The 21737-nt window shown below is 26.0% G+C and overlaps 1 protein-coding gene across 6 annotated transcripts in view; it reads right to left on the bottom strand.

Moving 5' to 3' along the window:
* Positions 1–63: 63 nt before the first annotated feature.
* LOC107448804 (paxillin) overlaps positions 64–21737 on the bottom strand; it is a 97251-nt gene continuing 75577 nt past the window's right edge. For 3 of the 6 annotated variants that reach the window (XM_071182385.1, XM_071182386.1, XM_071182384.1), the window contains exons 4-9: positions 20480–20621; positions 18384–18540; positions 15424–15621; positions 11327–11500; positions 9034–9264; positions 64–2219 (exon numbers count right to left, since the gene is read on the bottom strand). In XM_071182385.1, coding sequence (XP_071038486.1) covers positions 1953–2219; positions 9034–9264; positions 11327–11500; positions 15424–15621; positions 18384–18540; positions 20480–20621 — 1169 coding nt within the window. In that variant the 3' untranslated portion in view covers positions 64–1952. Of the gene's footprint in view, positions 2220–7565; positions 7615–9033; positions 9265–11326; positions 11501–15423; positions 15622–18383; positions 18541–20479; positions 20622–21737 lie in introns of all 6 variants that reach the window. The other 3 variants (XM_071182389.1, XM_071182388.1, XM_071182387.1) reach the window with 2 other exon arrangements.

The following is a 21737-nucleotide window of genomic DNA, read 5'->3' as shown; positions in this document are numbered from 1 at the left end:
TGAAAAGATAAAGTGTGGTATAAATTTTAAAAATTTTTTCACTAAATGTAAACACTAATAAAATACTAAAAACATGAAATGCTTTTATTGTTAAAGTACATTATTTTTAAGAGATCAACAAGTTTAACAATCATAATTTAAGCAAAATGTCGTCAGCATTATAGGTATAATGTCATAAAAAAAGAAAATAATATTCAACTAACAGCCAGTGTGGTATTTAAAAGTACATAATAAGCTAAATTTATAATAACATTAGAAATTATTTTGATTCTTCAATGTGAATAATAAAATATCAATAAGCGAATTAACAATTGGCACATTTTTAAACTGAATAAGATGAAATAATAGAAGACTAATAAGTAACAAATAACGAAGAAAAAAAAACATTCATAATAAAATAAAAACCTTATAAATTTAGGAATAATGAAAAGTAATATATTTCTTAATTACAGTTTATAACAATTAGTCTTTATAATATGCCTTAGAACAAAAATAGTTTTCATCATATTTTAATTGTAATTATATACAACATTTCTACTTTGAAGGAGTGGCACCTAAAATCCTTATCAATCAAATAAGAGAATTGTGACAAAATATTTAAATGTCTTCTTCTTAAACTATTATTTTATTAATAATTTGCTTAAAATAATTTATTATGATAATTATTTTTCCCTGCAAATTTTGCCATAAATGATAACATAAAAGTAAGCTTTAGAAATCAACAATTAAAAATTGTTTACTTTTAAGCAACACATCATCAAGTATAGAATAATTAATTGTCCTTAGGATTATCTTTATATAAAAGTTATGTTTACATAAAAGTTAAAATTACAAAGAAGAAAAAAAAGGGAAGTTTCACCCAATTTCAGTATTTATTTCAACTTACAACTCTAAATATTGCTTTTACAGCAGGTATAATAAAAATAATATTTAACGGACAAAATAAATATTTTTCAAGGGGACAGTCAAAGTAGTAAATTATTGAAGGGATAAAAAAAAACAAAATTTCATATAAAATAAAATGATAATTGAAATTATTTAATGAAACAGACTTACTCATCAAACTACTGACTGTCAAAATTACGTAAAACATGATTTTTAGAAACATAACAGCGCATGGTGATATATTTATAGTAAATTCTAAAATTTAAAATTAAGTGCTATCCCCTGCACTTCTATGTACTACAGTTGCATCCGTAATAAAAAAACAGTGAATATTTTTGTGTGCACACTAGAAATATCCGGTACAAATACAGGTACAGCAACAGTCTAATATATACAGCACATTTCATTACAACCAAAGGATAATAAAATCCAATGATTAATTTAAAAATTTATACATTTTGTACTAAGCTTACCAGCAGAGTATTCTCAAATTTACACAACTTAAAATTCCTAAAAGCTGAAATTATTTTGTGTGTAGGAAGTAGTAATATGCAATCGAAATTACATATATATATATACCATGTAGAATAAATATAACTAAAATTTCCTTTTATTATACTAAAAAAAAAGTTAGTAATAAACAATTCAAAAGCTTTTATAATGCACAAAGCCCCTTCTTGATTTTTGCAATAAATTACATACATCATGATATGGAAAAGTTTTTCCTTCGTTGAATATTAGAAAAACATTATTACTTTTTTTAAAAAAAATTCCGAAACAAAAAATAAATTAACTGCTTATTCATTGTCATATCATCTAGAAGCATTGTTGATTTGTTTATGCCACATAAAAAATAAAGTTAATTCAATGCAGACACATGAACCGCCCAAATACATACAGACACATAAATAAATGACACAACCTTGAATAAACTTGGGCAGAACTAAAAAGTAGCATATATTTCACGTAGAGGAAGAAGATAAAACTCAATAACAGTTTATATGTTTGAAGACGAAAAAAAAAAGGGCTGGCAGAAAGAAAATAGAAAATATAAAACAGTTTATATTTTAAGCAAAGAGTTTCTCAAAACAAGGGTGGCAGTATGGCTTATCATTCTGCTCCTTGAAGGTTCCCTTGTTGAGTTGCTTTAAACAGAAAGAGCACACAAAATGTTCTGGGTGAAATTTACGAGACATAGCTGTAACACACCGACCGCTAATGGGTTTATGGCAGCCAGCACAGAGAGAACCACGTTTTGCATGATAGTGCAATTCACAGTAAGGTAAACCTTCATGCTCAAAGAAACTTCCTCCATTAAAGGGTTGACGACAGTCCTGAAATAGCACAAATAAAAAAAAATTCAACAACCACTTTAACGATTAACATTTCTATCAATGCATCAGTAAAAAATATTTCAAACAACATTGGCAATTAAATATTTTTGGCGAACTTATATAACAACCACTTGCATAAATGAGTTATTCACTGTTTGCAATGACTAAATTCGAAATACAGTAGAACCTCGATTAACCAAGCTTCGATTAACCGAGGCAATAACGAAGTCTAAATTTTTTTTCTCCTCTCCAAAATGAGCCTGGAAGAAATTATACACATATTAGTTCGTTATCCGTGTTACACGCACTTATTCCCTACAAAAGCACTCAACTTCCATGAAATATTACACCCTGAGAAGACAACATCCATGAATACTTTGTTAATCCATGAATACAACATCCATGAATACTTTGTGGTCATGTGACTTGTAAGTTTAATCATGTAAATTTTAAAAATACAATATTTTCTTGAGATTTGTGTTATTTTTGAAAATGCGTCTTTCGATATTTAACTAAGTATAGTTTAAAAAAATTCCATTTTACTTTTTAAAATTTACTACCAGAGTTGATTTCTTTTTTAAGTCTTTTTAGCTGTGACCCATAAGTTCATATATGTTTATTTTTATCATTTATAAAACGTTCTATTGTTTTTCCCTTTAAAAGTAGTTAAATTCGCAAGTAGTTAAATTCGGAAGGTTTTTATACATGGTTCCTATTAACCAAGATTTCCGATATCCGAGGTACTAGCGGTCGCAATTAGCTTGGATAATCGAGGTCTTACTGTACAAGGAAACGTTTTTTTAAATTTGTTTTATAACATAAATTTATTCTAAATACAAAAACCTATGACCAAATCAAAGATTTGACATTTAAACTTAAGATATTTTAAGAAGTTGAGTTAATTACTTAAGGCAGTGAACGACTCAATTATAACCATTTTAAATTCTACCTATACAAGATGCCATCCTCAACCTTTAAAGTTTCTGAACTACTATTTATACATAGCTAACTAAATAATTCCTTTTCTAACAATTATTATAAGGGATATAGCAGCTTCAGGATTTTGATTTTTTAAAAAAGCAACTTTACATAATGTATGCTATAGATTACTTATACGATTTTAAATTTAATCAAATCCTCACATTTTAAAGGGAAAGAAAAAAATAATAAAGAATTGATAAAAAAATATAATAATTGCAAATTATTAGATTACAGACGATTCTCTAAAACAAGGACCAAGTACTATTAACATTCAAAATAATTGATCTTAAGTTTTCAATAATTTACCAGGGTATAAAAATAATCAAGCATGGCATGATCATTGAATGTTAAAAAAGTTGGACATAATTAATGCCATCCCCAAGTACTATTAACATTCAAAATAATTGATCTTAAGTTTTCAATAATTTACCAGGGTATAAAAATAATCAAGCATGGCATGATCATTGAATGTTAAAAAAGTTGGGCATAATTAATATCCTTAAACACACTAAGACATTTTTAGTTAATGAAATGCAATTTTACCAAGTAAATGATAAAGTTAAGAATATAAAATTACATTTAATAATTCTTTTAAATCACTTTGTGGTAAATGCTTCAAGGATTCTTAGTTCACATTTTCTTTTTGGCAGGAGTTTCATAGTTCACTTAATATTTTAATTTTTGGATGCAACAAACGAACGACATGTGAGTTAAATTTAATCAGAAATTTAGCACATAGGAAGGTTATTAAAATTAAATGTGAAAAAGAAATTATCTCTCCATGAGTGATAGCTACATAGCTAACTGAATTGTGAGTTTAATTTATTAAGAAATTAAGTACATAAAAACTTAATCCGTCAGTGTTAGCTACATAGCTAGCTAAATTGTGAGTTAAATTTAATCAGAAATTAATGGCATTGAAGAAATATAATATTAAATACAAAAGAGAAATTATGTCTCAGTTACTGATAGCGATAAATAACAAAAAGATATTTTTAAAAAATGTAGAGAAAAAAACTTTTCAAAGTATGATAAAATTTGGTTATCTGACAGAAGACACTTCAATAATTAAACACCCCTTCCGTTTCAAAAAGCTGATGCAATTTGAATCGAAAATCCTTAATAATACCTAATTTGATACAATGATATTCGAATGAACCAATCTTTGATAATGAGAGAAAATAGAAGCAATAATGAGCCATATGTGAAAACATAATATGGGGATGGGGCCTTCAGTTATCTTGGTCACAGCTGCCGTTGGTTGACAGCCCTGTGTCAGCCGGGATGCTGCATTTGATTGATAGACGAATAGTCCCATTTTAACAACAACAATTTTATCACATTTCTATCACATCTGCATGAAGTTTCCCCTGCAGCCCCCCTATGTTTAAATTAATGATAATGTGTTAGATTTTATTGCATTGACATCTCAAATCTTGAGTCTAAAAGAAACTCTTTCTAGTTAATTTATGGATTGATTAAACCAGGGTTTCTTAACCTGTGGTTCATGAACCCCTAAGGGGTCCATGAGTCATATTTTGGGGGTCCGCTAACTACTCCTAATTTTCAAAACCTTTGGAAGCCTACCCATTGCTTGTAAAGCGATCTATGGCAGCTATAATTCCGTTTGCTACGGTGTATCTTTGCGAAGCGGGATTTTCCACACTCGTGACAATAAAAACAAAACATCGAAATCGATTGAATGTCGAACAAGATATGTGTGATGCTTTGTCGAAAACTATCCCCCAATTCAATTTGTTAATTAAGGAAAAGCAGCAGCAACCTTCACAATAAAAAATTTTAATTATACAAATTGTGTATACTATTAAAATAATAAAATTAAATGTTTTCTAATAATGGATGGTTTTTGCAATTATTTTTGTCACAGGGGGGTGGTCGGTGACTTCTTAAAAAATTTTAAAGGGGGTCCATTATACCAAAAAGGTTAAGAAACACTGGATTAAACTGTGATAAGGACAATATGGCCGACCGGCCTGCGTAGGGGGCAGGGAACTGTCCTTGCATCAGAAAGGTTCTGGGTTTGAATCCTGGTCAAGGCATGGATGTTTCTTTCTCTCTCTCTGTGTTCTATGTCCTTTCTCCTTTGTGTGTGTGAATGTGACCCGTCCTATAAACGGGTTTGTGGTTGTGTGAATGGTGTGGCAGAAGTCAAATTCTTGGCCATAGATGGCGCCACAGAAAAACAAGAACAATAGCACCCCCTCTGCCTAAAGAGGCATACGACAAAAAAAAATGACAATATGTATTCTGAACAGCTAAGAGATGATGAAATCGTTCAGACTGTAATAAAATACCCGAATGTGATAATTCTGATAGTGATGAATTGGAATAAGATCATAGTGGAACTATAACTGAAACAGATGCAGGAGACAACTAAACTTAATGTTTTTCAAAACCACAAAGTTATCTTAGTTTCAATCAGGAATAAACTGATGGTACCCAACTATAACTATTGTAATAAAGAATCTAAAATCTGGTTACTAAAAAAGGAAAATTAAATTTCTTTCTTTCTTTTTTTTTACATTTATGTTATAAAAAAACAGACAGGCACTACAGATGTTTTCTTTTTCCAACTTTATTACAGTCACTAGTTACTTTTAGTAATTTACTACATAAATTATAAAAAAAATAATAAAATTTTAAGTGTGAGTGTTGACAAATTTTTTTAATCTTAAAAGTAAGGACTTTTTTATTCTTTTTCTGAGGGCAGGGGAGAACTAAGCTTTTTTGGAGTAATTTGGAAAAATTTTGGAGTAAAAATTATCAATATTTTTAAAGAAAAATATTCAAGAACAATTTTAAGAAAAAGCTAAAAAACATAATGTTAAATGTTAACATAAACATTAATTTTTTTAACCCCAATAAAAATATTTAAATTATAATAAATAGCAGTACTTGGCAATTTATTACATAGCAGATTACATTTAAGTTTCGATTCTGTTTTCTTTAAGGAATAATTGAAATTTTAGTGACATCTCTTATAAATAATTTTTTATGTAATTTTTCTTTTCATTCTATTATAGCAAGGCTTTAAAATTATTATTATTTCTTTTGCAATAGTTATATCTTTTTAAAAGAAGCATTTTGTAAAACAAAGTAAGTTCATGAAGAACAACATTGAAGATATGTAGGTAAATCATGAACTTTAATATGCATGGGGGGAAAAAAACAAGTCAGGAAAAAAAATATTTTTGCATAAATTGGTAAAAAAAATTAAGTATACAAAATTACAATAATTATAGAAAAAGGGAATACAAGTAAGATTCCCCCAAAATACAGTTATTGTTTTTATTTGCTTAATCATGCAAGAAATAATTTTATAAATGGTAAAAGGGTTTTTTAAAAATAAATAATGAATAAACACAAATCAAATACATTGTAATACAGTAATTATGGTTTTCCTCTACGGAAAACATGAAAGTTATTAATCTTTAACAAATTTCATGTCTTATAAACCAATAAAAATTATGCTTAAACTACAATTCTAGTAATTTTTTGGTACCGCTACTTTTCCAGCATGAAATGTTTTTGAAAAATGTAGTCAGGAAGAAAAAAGCTAATCACAAATTTTAATGACAAATACAACTAGTAGCATTAAAAAATTAGTTTAAAATTTTTTTTTAACCTGCTTTAATGTATAAGGAAGAAAAAATGGATACAAAAATAACCTTATGTATATTGCCCAAGAATTAGCAAAAAGCAATTGCATTTAAAACAATCACAAAAATTTTGGGAATAGGGAAAAAGCACTGCTACAATTTTTTTCTTTATTTAAAGAAAATCTAAAAAAATAAAGCTCAATTATATAAAAACATAAAAATATATCAAAAAGTTTAAAAAATACTTTAACACAAAAATGTAAACATCAAAAACATTTAGTAAAAAAACTGCCAATCACACGTTATTAAAATTAAAAACAAAATTTCTTAATCATTTAAGCCAAAAATAATAAATATTTACATGCAGTTTATATAACGCAGCCATATCATGCTAATATATTAGCTATAAAAGCATTTTTTTAAGCGTAAGCATTAAACTAATTAATATACAACCATCCACACAATTCCTTTAGAAATTAAAACCATGAAAAACTAAAATCCATAAATTAGTAAAACTACACAAGCATTAGATCCAAGCTCCACAAATGAAAAGTTTTTTTCATTTATAACATTTTAGAGAAATGCGGTACAAATGTTATTAAATATAATATTTCTTCCTATTTGTTTTTATTGTCATAAGTTCTAGAAAGACTGCAATTCGTAAAACTATTAAAACACTAAATTAGTGGTTAATTCACGTAATTACCGATACAATTTAATTTTATATACATGCGAATATGGATACCTTCTCACTCTATATACGGTGATGACACTGAATTCTACTTTTTTTCATCCTGTACAATAGCATTGAGAATAAAAAAATGAGATCTTTATATAAAATATGTTTAAAATATAAAATGTCCTTGAAAATCCAACACGGTACTAAACTATACTAAATTATATAATCATAATAATGAATCAGCTGAACTTGATATGGCGTTACTATTATCAGCAATACATAATAAAATAAAACATAATTAAATGAAAAGTTCTTCTAAAAATAGTTTTCCAGAGTTTACAATAAACATTGTTTTCTTTTTAGTTAAACTAGGAAAAAAATTAATGCTCAGTTCAAAAAGGATAAAATAAACATGTAATACATCAACAAAAATAATAAATACAACTACTCAGTTAGTAGTCTATATAGCATATTTCAGTGTAGCAGTTACAAAAGATGATATTTTCAAGTAACTTATAATATTTCAAATCCTAATATAAATGTTTCAGGTATACATAAGATTATTTTAAGTATGCATGAAATATGATTTAAAAAAAAACTTAATAAAGTTTAACAGTTAAATAAATGAATATTTTTTGAATGAAAAAAATACCCATCAAGAATTAAAATTTTAGTAGGAATCATAATTCAGTGCAGTAATTGTAAACCAAACAAGCATTTATGCACTGTCAGTAATATGTGCTACATGAAATCATAAAGAGTTTTTAAATTATTGAGGATGAAGGGTTTGGTTCAAAATTCAGTTCAATCCATTTTCCTCATTGTTGATGGTAAAAAAAGTAAGTAAATTTCCTTCCCTAAATAATTAGAAATTCTACATGTTTCCCTCAATATTCTCTCCTTAAATGTGAATTCTTTATACAGTATGCAATATAAAAAACAGAACACCCTGAATAACTTTTGAGCTAACAATTGGATTCTAACATGTCAGAATTCAATCTTAATGGTTTGAAGCCATACCTAACCTTTAATATGCAAATTTATTAAAGGCTATATATTGATATTTTCAGCAAAGCGACTAAAAGTTTGGACCCTTTAATGTTATTTTTTCTTTTAGCATATTTTGCAATATCTCGAGAATTTTTTCAGAGTCCAAAAATTTCTGCTTGCAATTATAAAATATATTTATTTAAAGATAATTCCATGTAAAAAATAGTTTTTAGTAATTATTTATTATTCTTTAACAATTTTTAAATTAATGGTTGGAAAAAAATTTGATTTCTAAGGTATACATTTTTTAAATTTTTTTTAAAGAATGTAAATTTAATTTGCATAGTTTTGTCAAAATATTAAAAAAAGCGTGAATAGATTGCAAATAGGTATTTATTTTTGAAACCAAACACCTTATGTAGATTTTTTATTAATTTGTATACATAAGTGCTGATGAAACTATATAAAAAAAATTATGAGAAGAGCACAAAGATAAACAAAATTGAATTATTCTAACATCATAAAAAATTAAGGTAGAACTTACCCGGCAAGCAAAACAGTTAGGATGCCATTGACTATTCATAGCAGAGATGTAATTTTCTGTAATAGGACGATTGCAACCAGCACACTTCAATGCAAACATCTCGAGGAAGTCATCCCGGCAGTAAGGTTTACCATCCTTTTCATGAAAACCTTCTTCTCCAAATTGTTTGCCACACTGGGTGCAGAAGAAATGCTCCGGGTGCCAAGTCTTCTCCAGAGCAGTGATGCATTTCTAATGATATCATTTTCATAAATATTAGCATTAATGAGAATGAGGAATTTATCCATTTTCACATTTTTATCTGTTAGACCGAATATTTAATCATAATTTTCTTCAAAATTCTATATGCATTTTAAGCAAATTCATGCTCTTGAATTAAATTAACGGCGTAATTTTAATTTCCATCTGATATAATTCAAGTCAATATAATATAATCATAGTTCAATTCAGTATAAATAAATTGTCAAGCGTTAATCTCCATGACTCCCTGACCCACAACGGGTTTTTGTGCTAACTTAGTTAACTTTATAATTAAAATATTAACAACTAGTAGTTCATAGTATAATTTAGGTACCTACTAAGGATTTTTAAATTAATTAATTATTTTTTTATTATTTCAATTTATAAATTTTTTTATAATTATTTTTCAATTATCTTGATTTAATAATCATATTAAAATATTGAACTTCTTACTTCATAACATATTAAAATTGTTACCGATTATTTTTCAATATACAACCGAACTAGAGAAGACTTATGTTATGGACAATGACTAATCGAATTGAAAACCAATTTTGAACAATTGGTTATAAATTGTATTTAGTACAATTCCTTATAGATTGTAATATGATTCAAATTTTTAATAAAAACATTAAAAAAATTTAACAACTGGCTGAAGAACCCTTTGAACTAGAATCAGTTTGTAATTACTATCAATCTATAAAGATTCAAGTTAAAAATCAAATTAAATAGCTTTTATTTCAATGCAGGAAAAGCTCTTACAGAAGTCGTCCTATTGCCAGGATCATTGAAACGGTTACTTTAAAGAATTTTTTTCTGATTTTTAATTGAATCAATTCATTACCCAGCATAGTATTTTAAACATTCACCAGAAGTGCTCCGGCAAATCGTTATTCTACATAACTTGCGATGTTTCAGAGGATCAAGATCACACTATTTTTAACTGCTCATTTTACTTAAATATCAGGGAAAGGCTTCTCTAAAGAACTACAATCAACATGCCATTTTTGATTGTTTCTATAGACCCCACATCAAGACTCCATTGATCGAACTTGTAAAAGGAATTTTTAACTTCATTCTTCAAATAAACCAGAGAGTGCAACAAAAGAATGCCTTGGGTTTTGCAACCAGACTCAATAGAGTTTTCTGATGATGAAATAGTAACTTAATTTTAATTTGATATTGGACTTGGATTCATCAATAATGTAAGTTGATTTATTTTCCAACTCACTATATAATTATTTTCTTTGTTTTAAAACTTCCCTCTAAGCCACTACCTATTTTTAAATTCTTATTTGATTTGTTTTTGGAATTTTTAACTTTGCTCTTTCGATCAATTTAAATTAAAATTTAGTTATGAGTTCGCAACACTGTTTCTCGAGCTAGGTCAGTGAGGTACTTAGCAATTAAATTTCCCAATGCAAACAATAAAAAAAGCTTCATCTTTAATTAAACACCTTTTTTAACTGTATGACTTAACTGTAAAAAAGTAAGAGCAGGCTTCAAATTTTTTATAGCTTCAATTGCAATAAAATAAACTTCGAAAAAAAAAACAAAAAAAAAACACTCAATTAATTTTTGTAATACAACAATAAAAATAATATAAAAAACACTCATTATATTTTTGTAATACAACAATAAAAATGATTTTTTCAATATAATAGAAAGAAAGAAAAAGTTAAGGTAACTAAGAATACAAATTATTAGAATATAAAAAAATTTTAATATTACTCACATTTCACATAGCAATTAAGCATTTTATATGCTACATTTTATATGCTTTTGATTTTCATTTTGAATTCTATAATTTTCTACTTTATTTAAACATAAGGAAAAGTTTAATATGTTCAAGTTTTACAAGTAAAAGTTCAATAAGTAAAACTAAATTTTAGCCATAGTTTAATATTCAACAAAAATAATAAAGGATTATTTTATATATTTTATCTCATTTATTTTCTGCAACAATTAGATAATAATAAAAGAATGGGGAAAATATTATTACTATGGTTCCAAATACAATAGTTTGTAGACATAATATGGAAAAAATGCTTACTCCTAATATAGCAGCATTACAATAAGCACATTTGGGTGAAAAAATGTTGTGGTAATCTGTTTCACAATAGGGAACACCATCTCTTTCAAAAAAGTTCTTGGTTCCTAATTCTTGTTGACAATGACCACATACAAAGTGCTCTTTATGCCATGTTTTACCAAGTGCTGTAACAACCTAATAACAGTAATAGAAATGAGTACCATAATCTAGTCAACATTCAACTATGTAAAATTTGGGTAAAATCTATATATCTAAATCTAAAACTAGCACTGCATTTAAAATTGTTACACAGAAAATAAATTTAAACTGATAACTTTAACTGCACTCAATACGCATTTAAATTAAAATTAATATTTAATTAAATGAAAAATATATCCTGTTGCTCATTCTGATCTTAAAATTTTGAAGAAAAAAATAACAATAAATCCCTAAATCCTTTAAATCATCTTTTGGGGGTAATTGTAGGAAAATTATTTTAATCTATGATATAGATAAAAACATAGAAATAAATGTAATAATTAGAACAAAGATTTCTAAAAAATAAATTATCAATCATAAAATGTCTAAATGTATACACAAAAACTGCCATCAATGAAGTAAACAAAAACAAATTGAAAATCAAACAAGACAATTTTTAAGTTTTAACATTATGATGTGCAAATAATTTTGTAAATGGTTCAAAAATAAATGAATAAGGATAATAGCTGAATAAATGAAAAAAAAAAAACATCTTAAAAGGTTAAACAAAACAACAAACATAAATAAACATCAGTATGCAGTTGAATTTTCCAATAACATAATAATCATTAGACTGACGGCAAGTATTCTAACTGCATTGAAAGATTTCTTTTTTATCAATAATTATATTTCATAAAATAAGTAATTGTTTTCAAAAAATTAATCAAATCAATCTTAATTATTCCCAATAAAAAAGTAATAAAAACTACAGGTATAAAATTTCAATTATACACAACATATATATTTTTCGGATTCTACTTGCTTCCTTTCAGCTTTCAACACTCCATAAAATTCTCACAATAGTTACACAAATTTAGAACTACTTGATCAAATATTCAGAAGTTGCAGAACTTTTTCCTTATAAAAAAGATAGCTTTAAAGGTAGATTTTGAGAAATACTTCCTAAGTTTGATATATATATTTATATTTTTAGATATATAAAAATTTGAAAGCTAATTTTAGTTGAAAATGTGTGAAGTTTAAACGACTAAGTCATTGATTTTTCTATTTTTTCCCTCATAGATTTATTCTAAAAATGAAGAAAATAATTTTCAATGCATCTTTTCAATACCACAAAACAGAACGTAGAGGCATGCTAACTTAGTTGATTGTTGTATCATTAAATTACGAAACAATTAAGTTACCTGATAGTTTAATAGCACAAAATAATATTGAACAAAAATAATATTAAACATAATAAATACATAAAATAATCAGCTTATTCATAGTTTAATAGCATAAAAATACATTTATTCTCAGGTTTACCTGGTACTTTAATATCTAAATTTCCTTTCTTAAGTGCACAAATAAGATATTTCAAATTATTTTCAAGCAAATTTTGTTCTTGGCAAAATCGAATAAAAATTTCTTGTTAAAAAAAGTAAAAAAAGAGGGGGGAATAAGCAAAGCTTTACATTTTAAAGGAAATGTACTTTAAGTCAATTTGCGCATTTATCAAATGAAAATAAAATGAAGTAAAACAAAAAGTTTCAAAGGAATAATTTTATAATTGGGATCTGAAATTCGGACTGAGTGCAACTATCAATATGGGACTTACAGTCCCAACTAAAATTGACAACAACAAAAAACATGCACTGAAAATAATGAAAGATTTAAAAATGAAATGAATCAAAAACCAGTTTAAGTAAAAAATAATTTTGTTTTGTTTTGTTCATTATTATTGTTAGTAATTATTTCTCAAACTCAAATTTTTATAACAATATGACTACAAATTTGAAAAACCTTGATACTAAACAAGATATTACAAGTAATTTTAAATAAAATTCTCTAAAGAAACTTTTTAATTCTAATAACAACAACTAACAAAATTTTACTATTTTTAAACAATAACTTTAATTTCACACAATTTGGTGTGGCATATGCTGAGAGGATATAATCTCGTGCCACATAAAAATGAGTAAATAAGTAATTTTCTAATTTATTTTTTATTAATTTCAACTGAAAATTTTATTTTCCTACAAAAAAAAAACAAAAAAAATTCTGAGACACAAATAAGAGTTTGATTGTGAATACTGCAATGCTTATTTTCTTAATTTAACATTAGCAACAATTTAATTTTATTAATTTTGTTTTATGACACATGCACTTATATTTTGAAATGCACACTTTTATTAATTTAGTCAGAATTTGATTCCTTAATGAGCTAATTTAGATTATTTTGTCAGCACCATCTTTTTCTTTCCATTAGTTAGAAATTTTTAAGGGTATTCAATCACTTATTGGTATAAAAACAAAAAAAAACTCAGAATAAGGATTTCAAATGCCATGTATATAAAGGTATTTTTTCTCATAGAAAGAAACCGAAAGTTTTTGCTAAATCTTCATGCTCCACTAAGCACCAAATTCTTTTCCCTTCACTCATGGACTATCAACTAGACATAGACAACCAAACTTTTAACACCAGTTATGCTATTCCACAGAGAATTTGTATTAAGAAAAATTTTTACAAATCACAATGCAGAATAAAATAAAAGTTAAAAGCTTGATAAATTGTTATTGCTGTCAATCCTTATTGAAGTAAGATTTCTATAAATCACATTATATTATGGAAGTTAAAAGCTTGATTTATTTTTAATCAACAATAAAAAAGCAAATGTTTCCGTAGGTTAATAAATAATTTTTTTAAAGCTATTCAGCACAGATTTGTTATTGAGTGAACTACGTTTTAATTTTTTCCTCACCTACAAAATCATAACTAAATTGTTAGTTTATTATTAAAATGATTATTTGTGAAATAACTGTTACATATTTATGCTCACTGTTATACTTAGTATATACACACGCTTATGCAAATGGCATAATTTCTTAAATGTTATGTTTGTTTCAAAGTATTGACACACAAAATATTTCAATAACTATTACAGCGAATGGAATTGCACAGCAGTAGGAATAGCAGATAGAAATCAAAAAATTATGCTAATGATTTGTCATTTCATTTTTTAAAGTAGAATAGACATATATTCAATGATTAGCATATGCTCGTGCACAAGGGATAATAAAGAATTAAATGCAAACATTATTTAACATTATAAACATGAAGAAATAAAAAAATATGACAGTTGCTTTTTAGAGGAAATTTAACATTTTCTTATTTTGAAAGAAATGTAGTAACTCAAGCATTAAAAATAAAATTCAGCCAATATTTACAACTTTTTAGAATGCACACATTAATTTATTTAAGGTTTTTTTTCTCTTTTACTCAAAGCTTCATTAATTTTATTTTTTTATAACTAGATCAACTACACAAAAGAGATAATGGGATATTACACTTTAACCCTCCAAGTATAAAGTTATAGAAGCAATATTGCACTGAATTTTCTGGTAACATGCAACTTTTCCTTTGCATAACACTGGAAAAACCAGTTTCTGCTTGTTTTTTGAAGAAAAAAAAAGAACAAGGCTAATGCTTCGATTATAGAATTTATTTATGAGAGCCACCACTGTCAGAAAAAAACAACTCAAATAGTTATAAACTTTACAATAAATTGCATTAAAATATTGTTCATAGATAGTTACTTAAGGTTCATAGAGGAATTTATATACAAAAGTTACAAACATATTATCATTATATCTTTATCATTATTTTTTTATACAAGCACTACTATCTGAGAAAAGCAACATGCAGAGAAATTAACATGTGATAGTTTGCATTAAAATATTGTTCATAGCTACTTTTTAAAGGAGTTCATTGTGTTTATACACAAAAATCACTGCTATATCCTTAAATGCTCATTATATCCTTATTATTTTACATATAAGTATTTCCATCTGCAAGAAGCTATTTATTGCATTATATTACTTATAGAAATATACTTTTTAAGTAGGAAAAAATTACTAACCTGGCCTACAATAGGCTTATTGCAAGCCGTGCAATGACCTTTAGGACTTGTGTTGACACCTTGTTTGCTCATGTCTGATTGCAATGTACCAAGCATAGAATCCAACTGATCAACACCTTTGCCTGGGCCAGTTGGTGACCTGGACACCTTATTAGGCTTTGCGTATTGTGCTTCAGACGGTTTGCTAGGTTGTGAACACTATAAAGAAATACCACTCAGAAAATTGAAAAAAATCAAATAACTTAAGATGTCACTTAAAATCTACTGCATGCACACCTCAAACGATGAAGAACAAGATTAAAACACTCCGGAAGATGCAGAACGTATAGGTACCCCCAGGGAAGCTTTTTCAGTCACAATTGTGGAAAAATCCTAAATTTCTCTTTCTCATTTCTTTCCCATCAGGCCCCGGGAAAGGTGGAGGAGGGGGGGAGTTTGATCCAGAGTTACAAGTAGACTGAAAAGGACACAAGCTGATAGGATTGGCAGGGAGTTGGAATCAGGGGGTGGGATCTAAGAGCCCCAAATTAAGGGAACTGCCCTACATCTCATTGGAAAAAGTATGATGGGAACTATTTTGGGGAAAAGAGTGGGTGGCTTGACAGAGAGTTTTCTAAGGCACATGTGGTTGCTATTTTTAGACTGAAGACCTGGCACAGAAATGTTACACAGTGTTAGTGTGGACACACCTTCACTGCAGTTTCCATAAATATGTAAACCACTTAGCTGAGAGAAGAATATTCAATGACACCTTTTTCCTACCAATAATGATAAAGGGATAAAAATGAATTTTTTGTTATGTTAAAATTTGTTTATGCATACAGTTTTTCCATATATATTTAAATAACGAAAATAAAAAAAGAAATATAATATATTAATTTTAAATTGATAGATGTATTTTTACCATGCACTATTTTTAAAGTAATACAATTTCAGACTATAAATAATATGAGTTTTTTTTTATTTTTTATTCCCATGGTTATTAATAGTTTTCCTTTTCTTTAAGCATTATAATAAAAAAAAATCATGCTTCCATTTTTTTTGGATGTACTTAAATAATAAAAATTAGACCTGAAAAACAATATATTAATTTAAAACTGATAGATTTATTTTTTCCATGTTATTTTTAGCATAATATTATAAATAATAGATTATAAATAATATAATAGACTATAAATAATAGAATAGACTATAAATAATATGAGTTGTTTCTAAAATTCCCAAGGATATTAATAATTTTTCTAACAAAATTTTTTTTCTTTTTTATGAATACAATGGTTAAATAAAGGAAATTATTTGTTGGCAAACAGTCAAAGTCCAAATGGATAGAGCAAAATTAAGAAACAGCTTTATTAAGTAATTAAACATGTTATGAAATTTTTAGGGAGCTTTAATCAATATTTCAAATGAATGAATGCATTTAAACAAAATTAGAATTAATATTTCTAAAAAGTACAAAAATTTAGAATTGTTGTTTAAATAATTAAGTCTATTATTATCATTTTTTTAAAAAAAAAAGGGTAATTAACAAATATTTGCACTTTGTGAAAAATGGATATTTAGAAGTTTGGAAGCATTTCATTAACCTCCTTGCTCTTGACAGTTTTTGACATTAAAATTTTAATTAGTATTATTGTAAAGTATATTTTAAGCTAATTTCTTTAATTTTTTTTCAAGGAACAAGATAGTCTAATATCTTTATTGTAAATAACTTGTCAATTTATTTTAAATTATGCAAAAATATGAAAGTTTTAAAATAAGACTTTCACTCAATTCGAAAAATAAAATTCCCTAACTTTTCCAAGTTTTTCAGAAACATGTGAACAAAATTTAAGACCCTATTTCTGTTATACAAACAAAAATGAACCTTAAAAAAATCAGAACATAAAATTTTTTAAAAATTTGTTTTAAAAAATTAATTTATAAACTGGATGCAAAACACTGCTGGTACCTTCATAACTTAATATAAGCATTTAATAATGTTATGATTAATATAAGAGAATAATAACATTTAAAATACTTAAAAAATAAATAGACTTAATGTATTAGATCAGTATTTAACAGTAAATAAAGTATGAACATTCAAAGAAGACATTTGTATATTATTGTCATGAATTTCAAGTTTTCAGCATTAAATTTCAATTAAACTTAAATATCTTTAGTCGCTTAGAGCACCTTGTAATGAACACTATAAAGCAGTTTAAGTTTTCAGAGACAAGTTCAGTCAATATAATAAAGTACCACATGAAATTGCAAAAATATGTGGCTGCTTAATTAAATTTAAATGTATTGAAATAAAAGATATTTTATTTAAAGTTAATTCAAATAAAAAATTATAGTCAGAATACTCATTAATACAAAATCTGTGAAGATATATTTTTCAGCTATCTTAAGACTTAGAAGGAGGAAAAATTGATTCTGAATCATTAGATGCTTTATTATAAACCTCATGCTTTTCTTTTTGCAATCGATTTCAATAAATTCAATAGAAGATTCCAGTAAAAATTAATAATATTTATTTTTCTGTAAAATCAGCTAGCATAAAGGGACGCTTTAGCATTAAAAATATAATCTTCATTTGGAAAACAAACATTATATTAAATCTGATATTAACCATTATCTTAAAATATACTAAACCTGATATTTAAAATAGGAAAATGGTTTCCACCGTTTGGCAGAAACCTAATTTTGTTTTTAAAAAAATTTATTTAATTATTTTATTGAATTAAAAATAATGATTGAATAACAGATGAAAAAATATAAGGCAAACTAATCTGTTTTGAACAAAGAGACATATGTTTTTTTTCCCAAGTTTTTTTCGATAAAAATAGGAAAGAATTACAGGATAGATGCAATGGCTGATCTGGGAACCTATAGTTAAAAGCAATTGCACTTGTCAATTGTTTAGTTTGTTTTAAATACCTTTCTAAAAATATCATCTTTATTTAACTTGGTCTTACTTTAAAATCTGAAAGAGATGCCATTAAATCATCTAGTTCTTTAGTGGCAGATGATGCAGCAGGAGCAGCAGACTCTATTGTCTGTGGATTTGGAGGAAAAGAGCTGACTGAATTGATGACAGGAGCCTGAACTGTTTCCTTGTATTTCACATTAGAACTGCAAATAAATTTAATTATTTTTCATTAATTAAAACCCCAACAAAATGAAGTCTATTCAATACATGATGCAAAATAAACTTAATGATTGAAGAATTTGAAAAGCAAATATTGTTAAAAAGGAATAAGAAGCAAATAGTAATTAAACAATTTGAAATAAATCATTAGTTGTAGCTGAATATTTTGTGATATGTAAGAAAGCAAATTTATATGAATATTTGCAAAGTTAGATGCATAATGCAAGTGACTGAAAAGAAGATATGAATAATATATAAGAATTCCCAAATATTTAGCGTGGAATATTTGTTACCATTCCAGAAATTTTTTTAGTATCACTCCTTATGAACAAAAAAATAGTCAAATTTTTTTATATTACTCATTTAACAAAAAAATATTAATAAAAGAAAAATAATTAAAAGGGAAGGGGAAAAAAGGGGAAAAATTTCCCAATCTTAACCCACAGGACATCCTTGCAGAAATGAACTGATATCAGAATTTCTTCCTCTGCTTCAAATAGCCACATTTTCCCACAGTTCTGTTGATTTCAAACATACTGGTATGCATATGAATCAATATAGAATTTTTAAAAATTAGAATAAGTTTGAAACAACTTGGTGATTTTCAAATAAATTTCGCCAAAATATGTCAAGAATTAATATTGGGATATTTAATATTTAGTTATAATTGCTTGCAGAAAGTTTTTTAATTGAGATTTTTTTTTGTTTTCGGAAAGATTTACATTTTATTTAAGTCTGTTGAAAATTTGAAATTTGAATGAGCGCTTAAATGTGAAATGATATTCTAAGGTTATTAATTTTATTTTTAACCTAATAAGCATTTTTCCTTTCGTCATTACTCATATTTTTACTATATCTTAAACCTTGTTGTTTAGAAAATAATTAGGCTGTCAACTCACTCTACTAATTATAATTGACACAAACTTAGCAAAGATAAAAAACTTAGCAAAGATAAAAATTGTCACTGTTCTAAACAATCTTGCAACATGTTTTAATCATTCATTTTGATATTCATAACAATCCCAGATTTTCAGCAGAAAAGAAAATGCTGTTTTGATGGGGTTTAATTCTGAGGATGCTTTTTAACTTATGGGAATCAGTATAGTACAATATTTCAAAAGGAAAATTTAAAGGGAAAAAATGTTTAAAACTTTAAGCAAAATGGAAACATAAAACATATAAGCAAAACATATTAAATTTTTAAAAAAAAATCAAAATGAAAACAAATATTAAAAAAATATATAAAAAAAATTTATATAAAATAATGATACATAAAATAATTATATATAAAAAATAACTAACTGAAAAACTAATTAGCTCAGAAGTTGACTTTTTATTTCAAGTTTCCTACTTTGGAGGAGGCCAGTTTTTGCCAGAGTTGTGTTGCAAAGAACTTATAAGTTAAATATTTTGTCATCCTATGTAAATATGTAAAAGATCACTCTAAAAATTTCTAGAAATTTTGAAATTTTTTTATTAATGTCCTATTTTATGTCTACACTTATTAATTAAGGAAAAAGGAATGATAAAGAGTATAATGAAAAGTTAAAACTTTTTAGCCAGATACTAATTGATGTAATTTTATTATTTGTCCTATATACATGCATTTTTGATGTAATACTTACTGATTGATGTAATTTTATTAGTGTTACATACATGTATTTTTGATGTAATACTGATTGATATAATTTTATTATTGGTGTTATATACATGCATTTTTGACATAATACTGATTGATGTAATTTTACAAGAGTTATATACATGCATTTTTGATGTAATACTGATTGATATAATTTCATTATTGGTGTTATATACATACATTTTTGATGTAATACAGATTTACGTAATTTTATTATCGATGTTACATACATGCATTTTTATTTACTTCTGAAAGCTAAATTAGAGTAAAAATATAAATCTTACAGTTTTGGGGCATCAGGCAATGAGCTTTGCAATTCATCTAAAAGACTATCAACAGTTGGGCGAGCAGGCTCAGAAAAACCATTAGTTGATGTCGTAGTAGTAACTTCATTACTATAAATGTTATATCCTGGTGATTGATAACCTATAAAGAAATGATACAGAATAACAAATGTAAAATAGTGTTGACACAAATTAAATATATATATTTATTTTTTGTTACACTTAAAAAAACTAGAAAAAACTAGAAATCAATGATTTATTAAATTGTTAAAAAATTATCAATATAAAAAAATATAATTTTTTTATATCAATATAAAAATATATATATATATAAATACATGTAAAAATATAATTATCAATATAAAAAAATATTATTTAATGACCATTTTATGTTAAAAAATCTAAATCTGTATTTAAAACCTAATAAAGATTTGAGTATTTTTTTTAAAAATTTTTATAAGTCATTCTTTGTCTCGTTTCAATTTTATAAAGCAATGATAGGAAAGTTATTAGTCAAGAAAGAAAAAAACACTTAGACAAAATGTTTTTAAAAATATCGAAATTCCTTAACAATAATAAAATGAATTCATTATATTTTTATCAAAGTTTGGTTGCTTTTAAATTGTATTTGAAGCTATTATTCATCGAAATAAATATATGGAATTTTATCATATAAAACAAACTAAGCCACTTTATATATTTTTTAAATGTATAGGTAAAATTTAAAATAAATTATTGTTCAAGGCATTATATTTCTATATAGTCGAAGCTTATATAAGATTTTATAAAGCAAATAATTCTTAATAATTTGCAGCAAACTTATAAAACTAAAATTTTTTAGCAAAGTTGGACAATTACAGCATGTTTTAATTTTTTCATTTCCAATCGTAACCAGGGGTCTGTCCAGACATTTTGTGAAAGGTCCGTTTTTCGTGAAATTGTGAAAAAATTACTCACATTCTTTCAACCAGGGTCCGCTTTTATGAATTTGTGCAAATTGGGTCCGTTATTGCAAAAAAAAACTTTTTCAAGGAGTTTTTAAATTGAAAAGACATACAAGATTATGTTCAACATTGTAAAATTATGATTAAAAAAATTTAATTTTAAAAAATAAACAACAATTGATGCTTCTAAATTAGATATGCAACATACAAATATTTGGTATTAAGCCTATACTGCTGAACGCAGAATATTAATTTCGGACGAATAATGGAAGAATCGTCTGCCGAAGACAAAACTTAATTCGTTTACATCCATC

The sequence above is a fragment of the Parasteatoda tepidariorum genome, chromosome 6 (assembly GCF_043381705.1).
Source record: "Parasteatoda tepidariorum isolate YZ-2023 chromosome 6, CAS_Ptep_4.0, whole genome shotgun sequence".
Lineage (NCBI taxonomy): Eukaryota > Metazoa > Arthropoda > Arachnida > Araneae > Theridiidae > Parasteatoda > Parasteatoda tepidariorum.
This window is presented reverse-complemented; position numbering and strand designations above follow the sequence as displayed.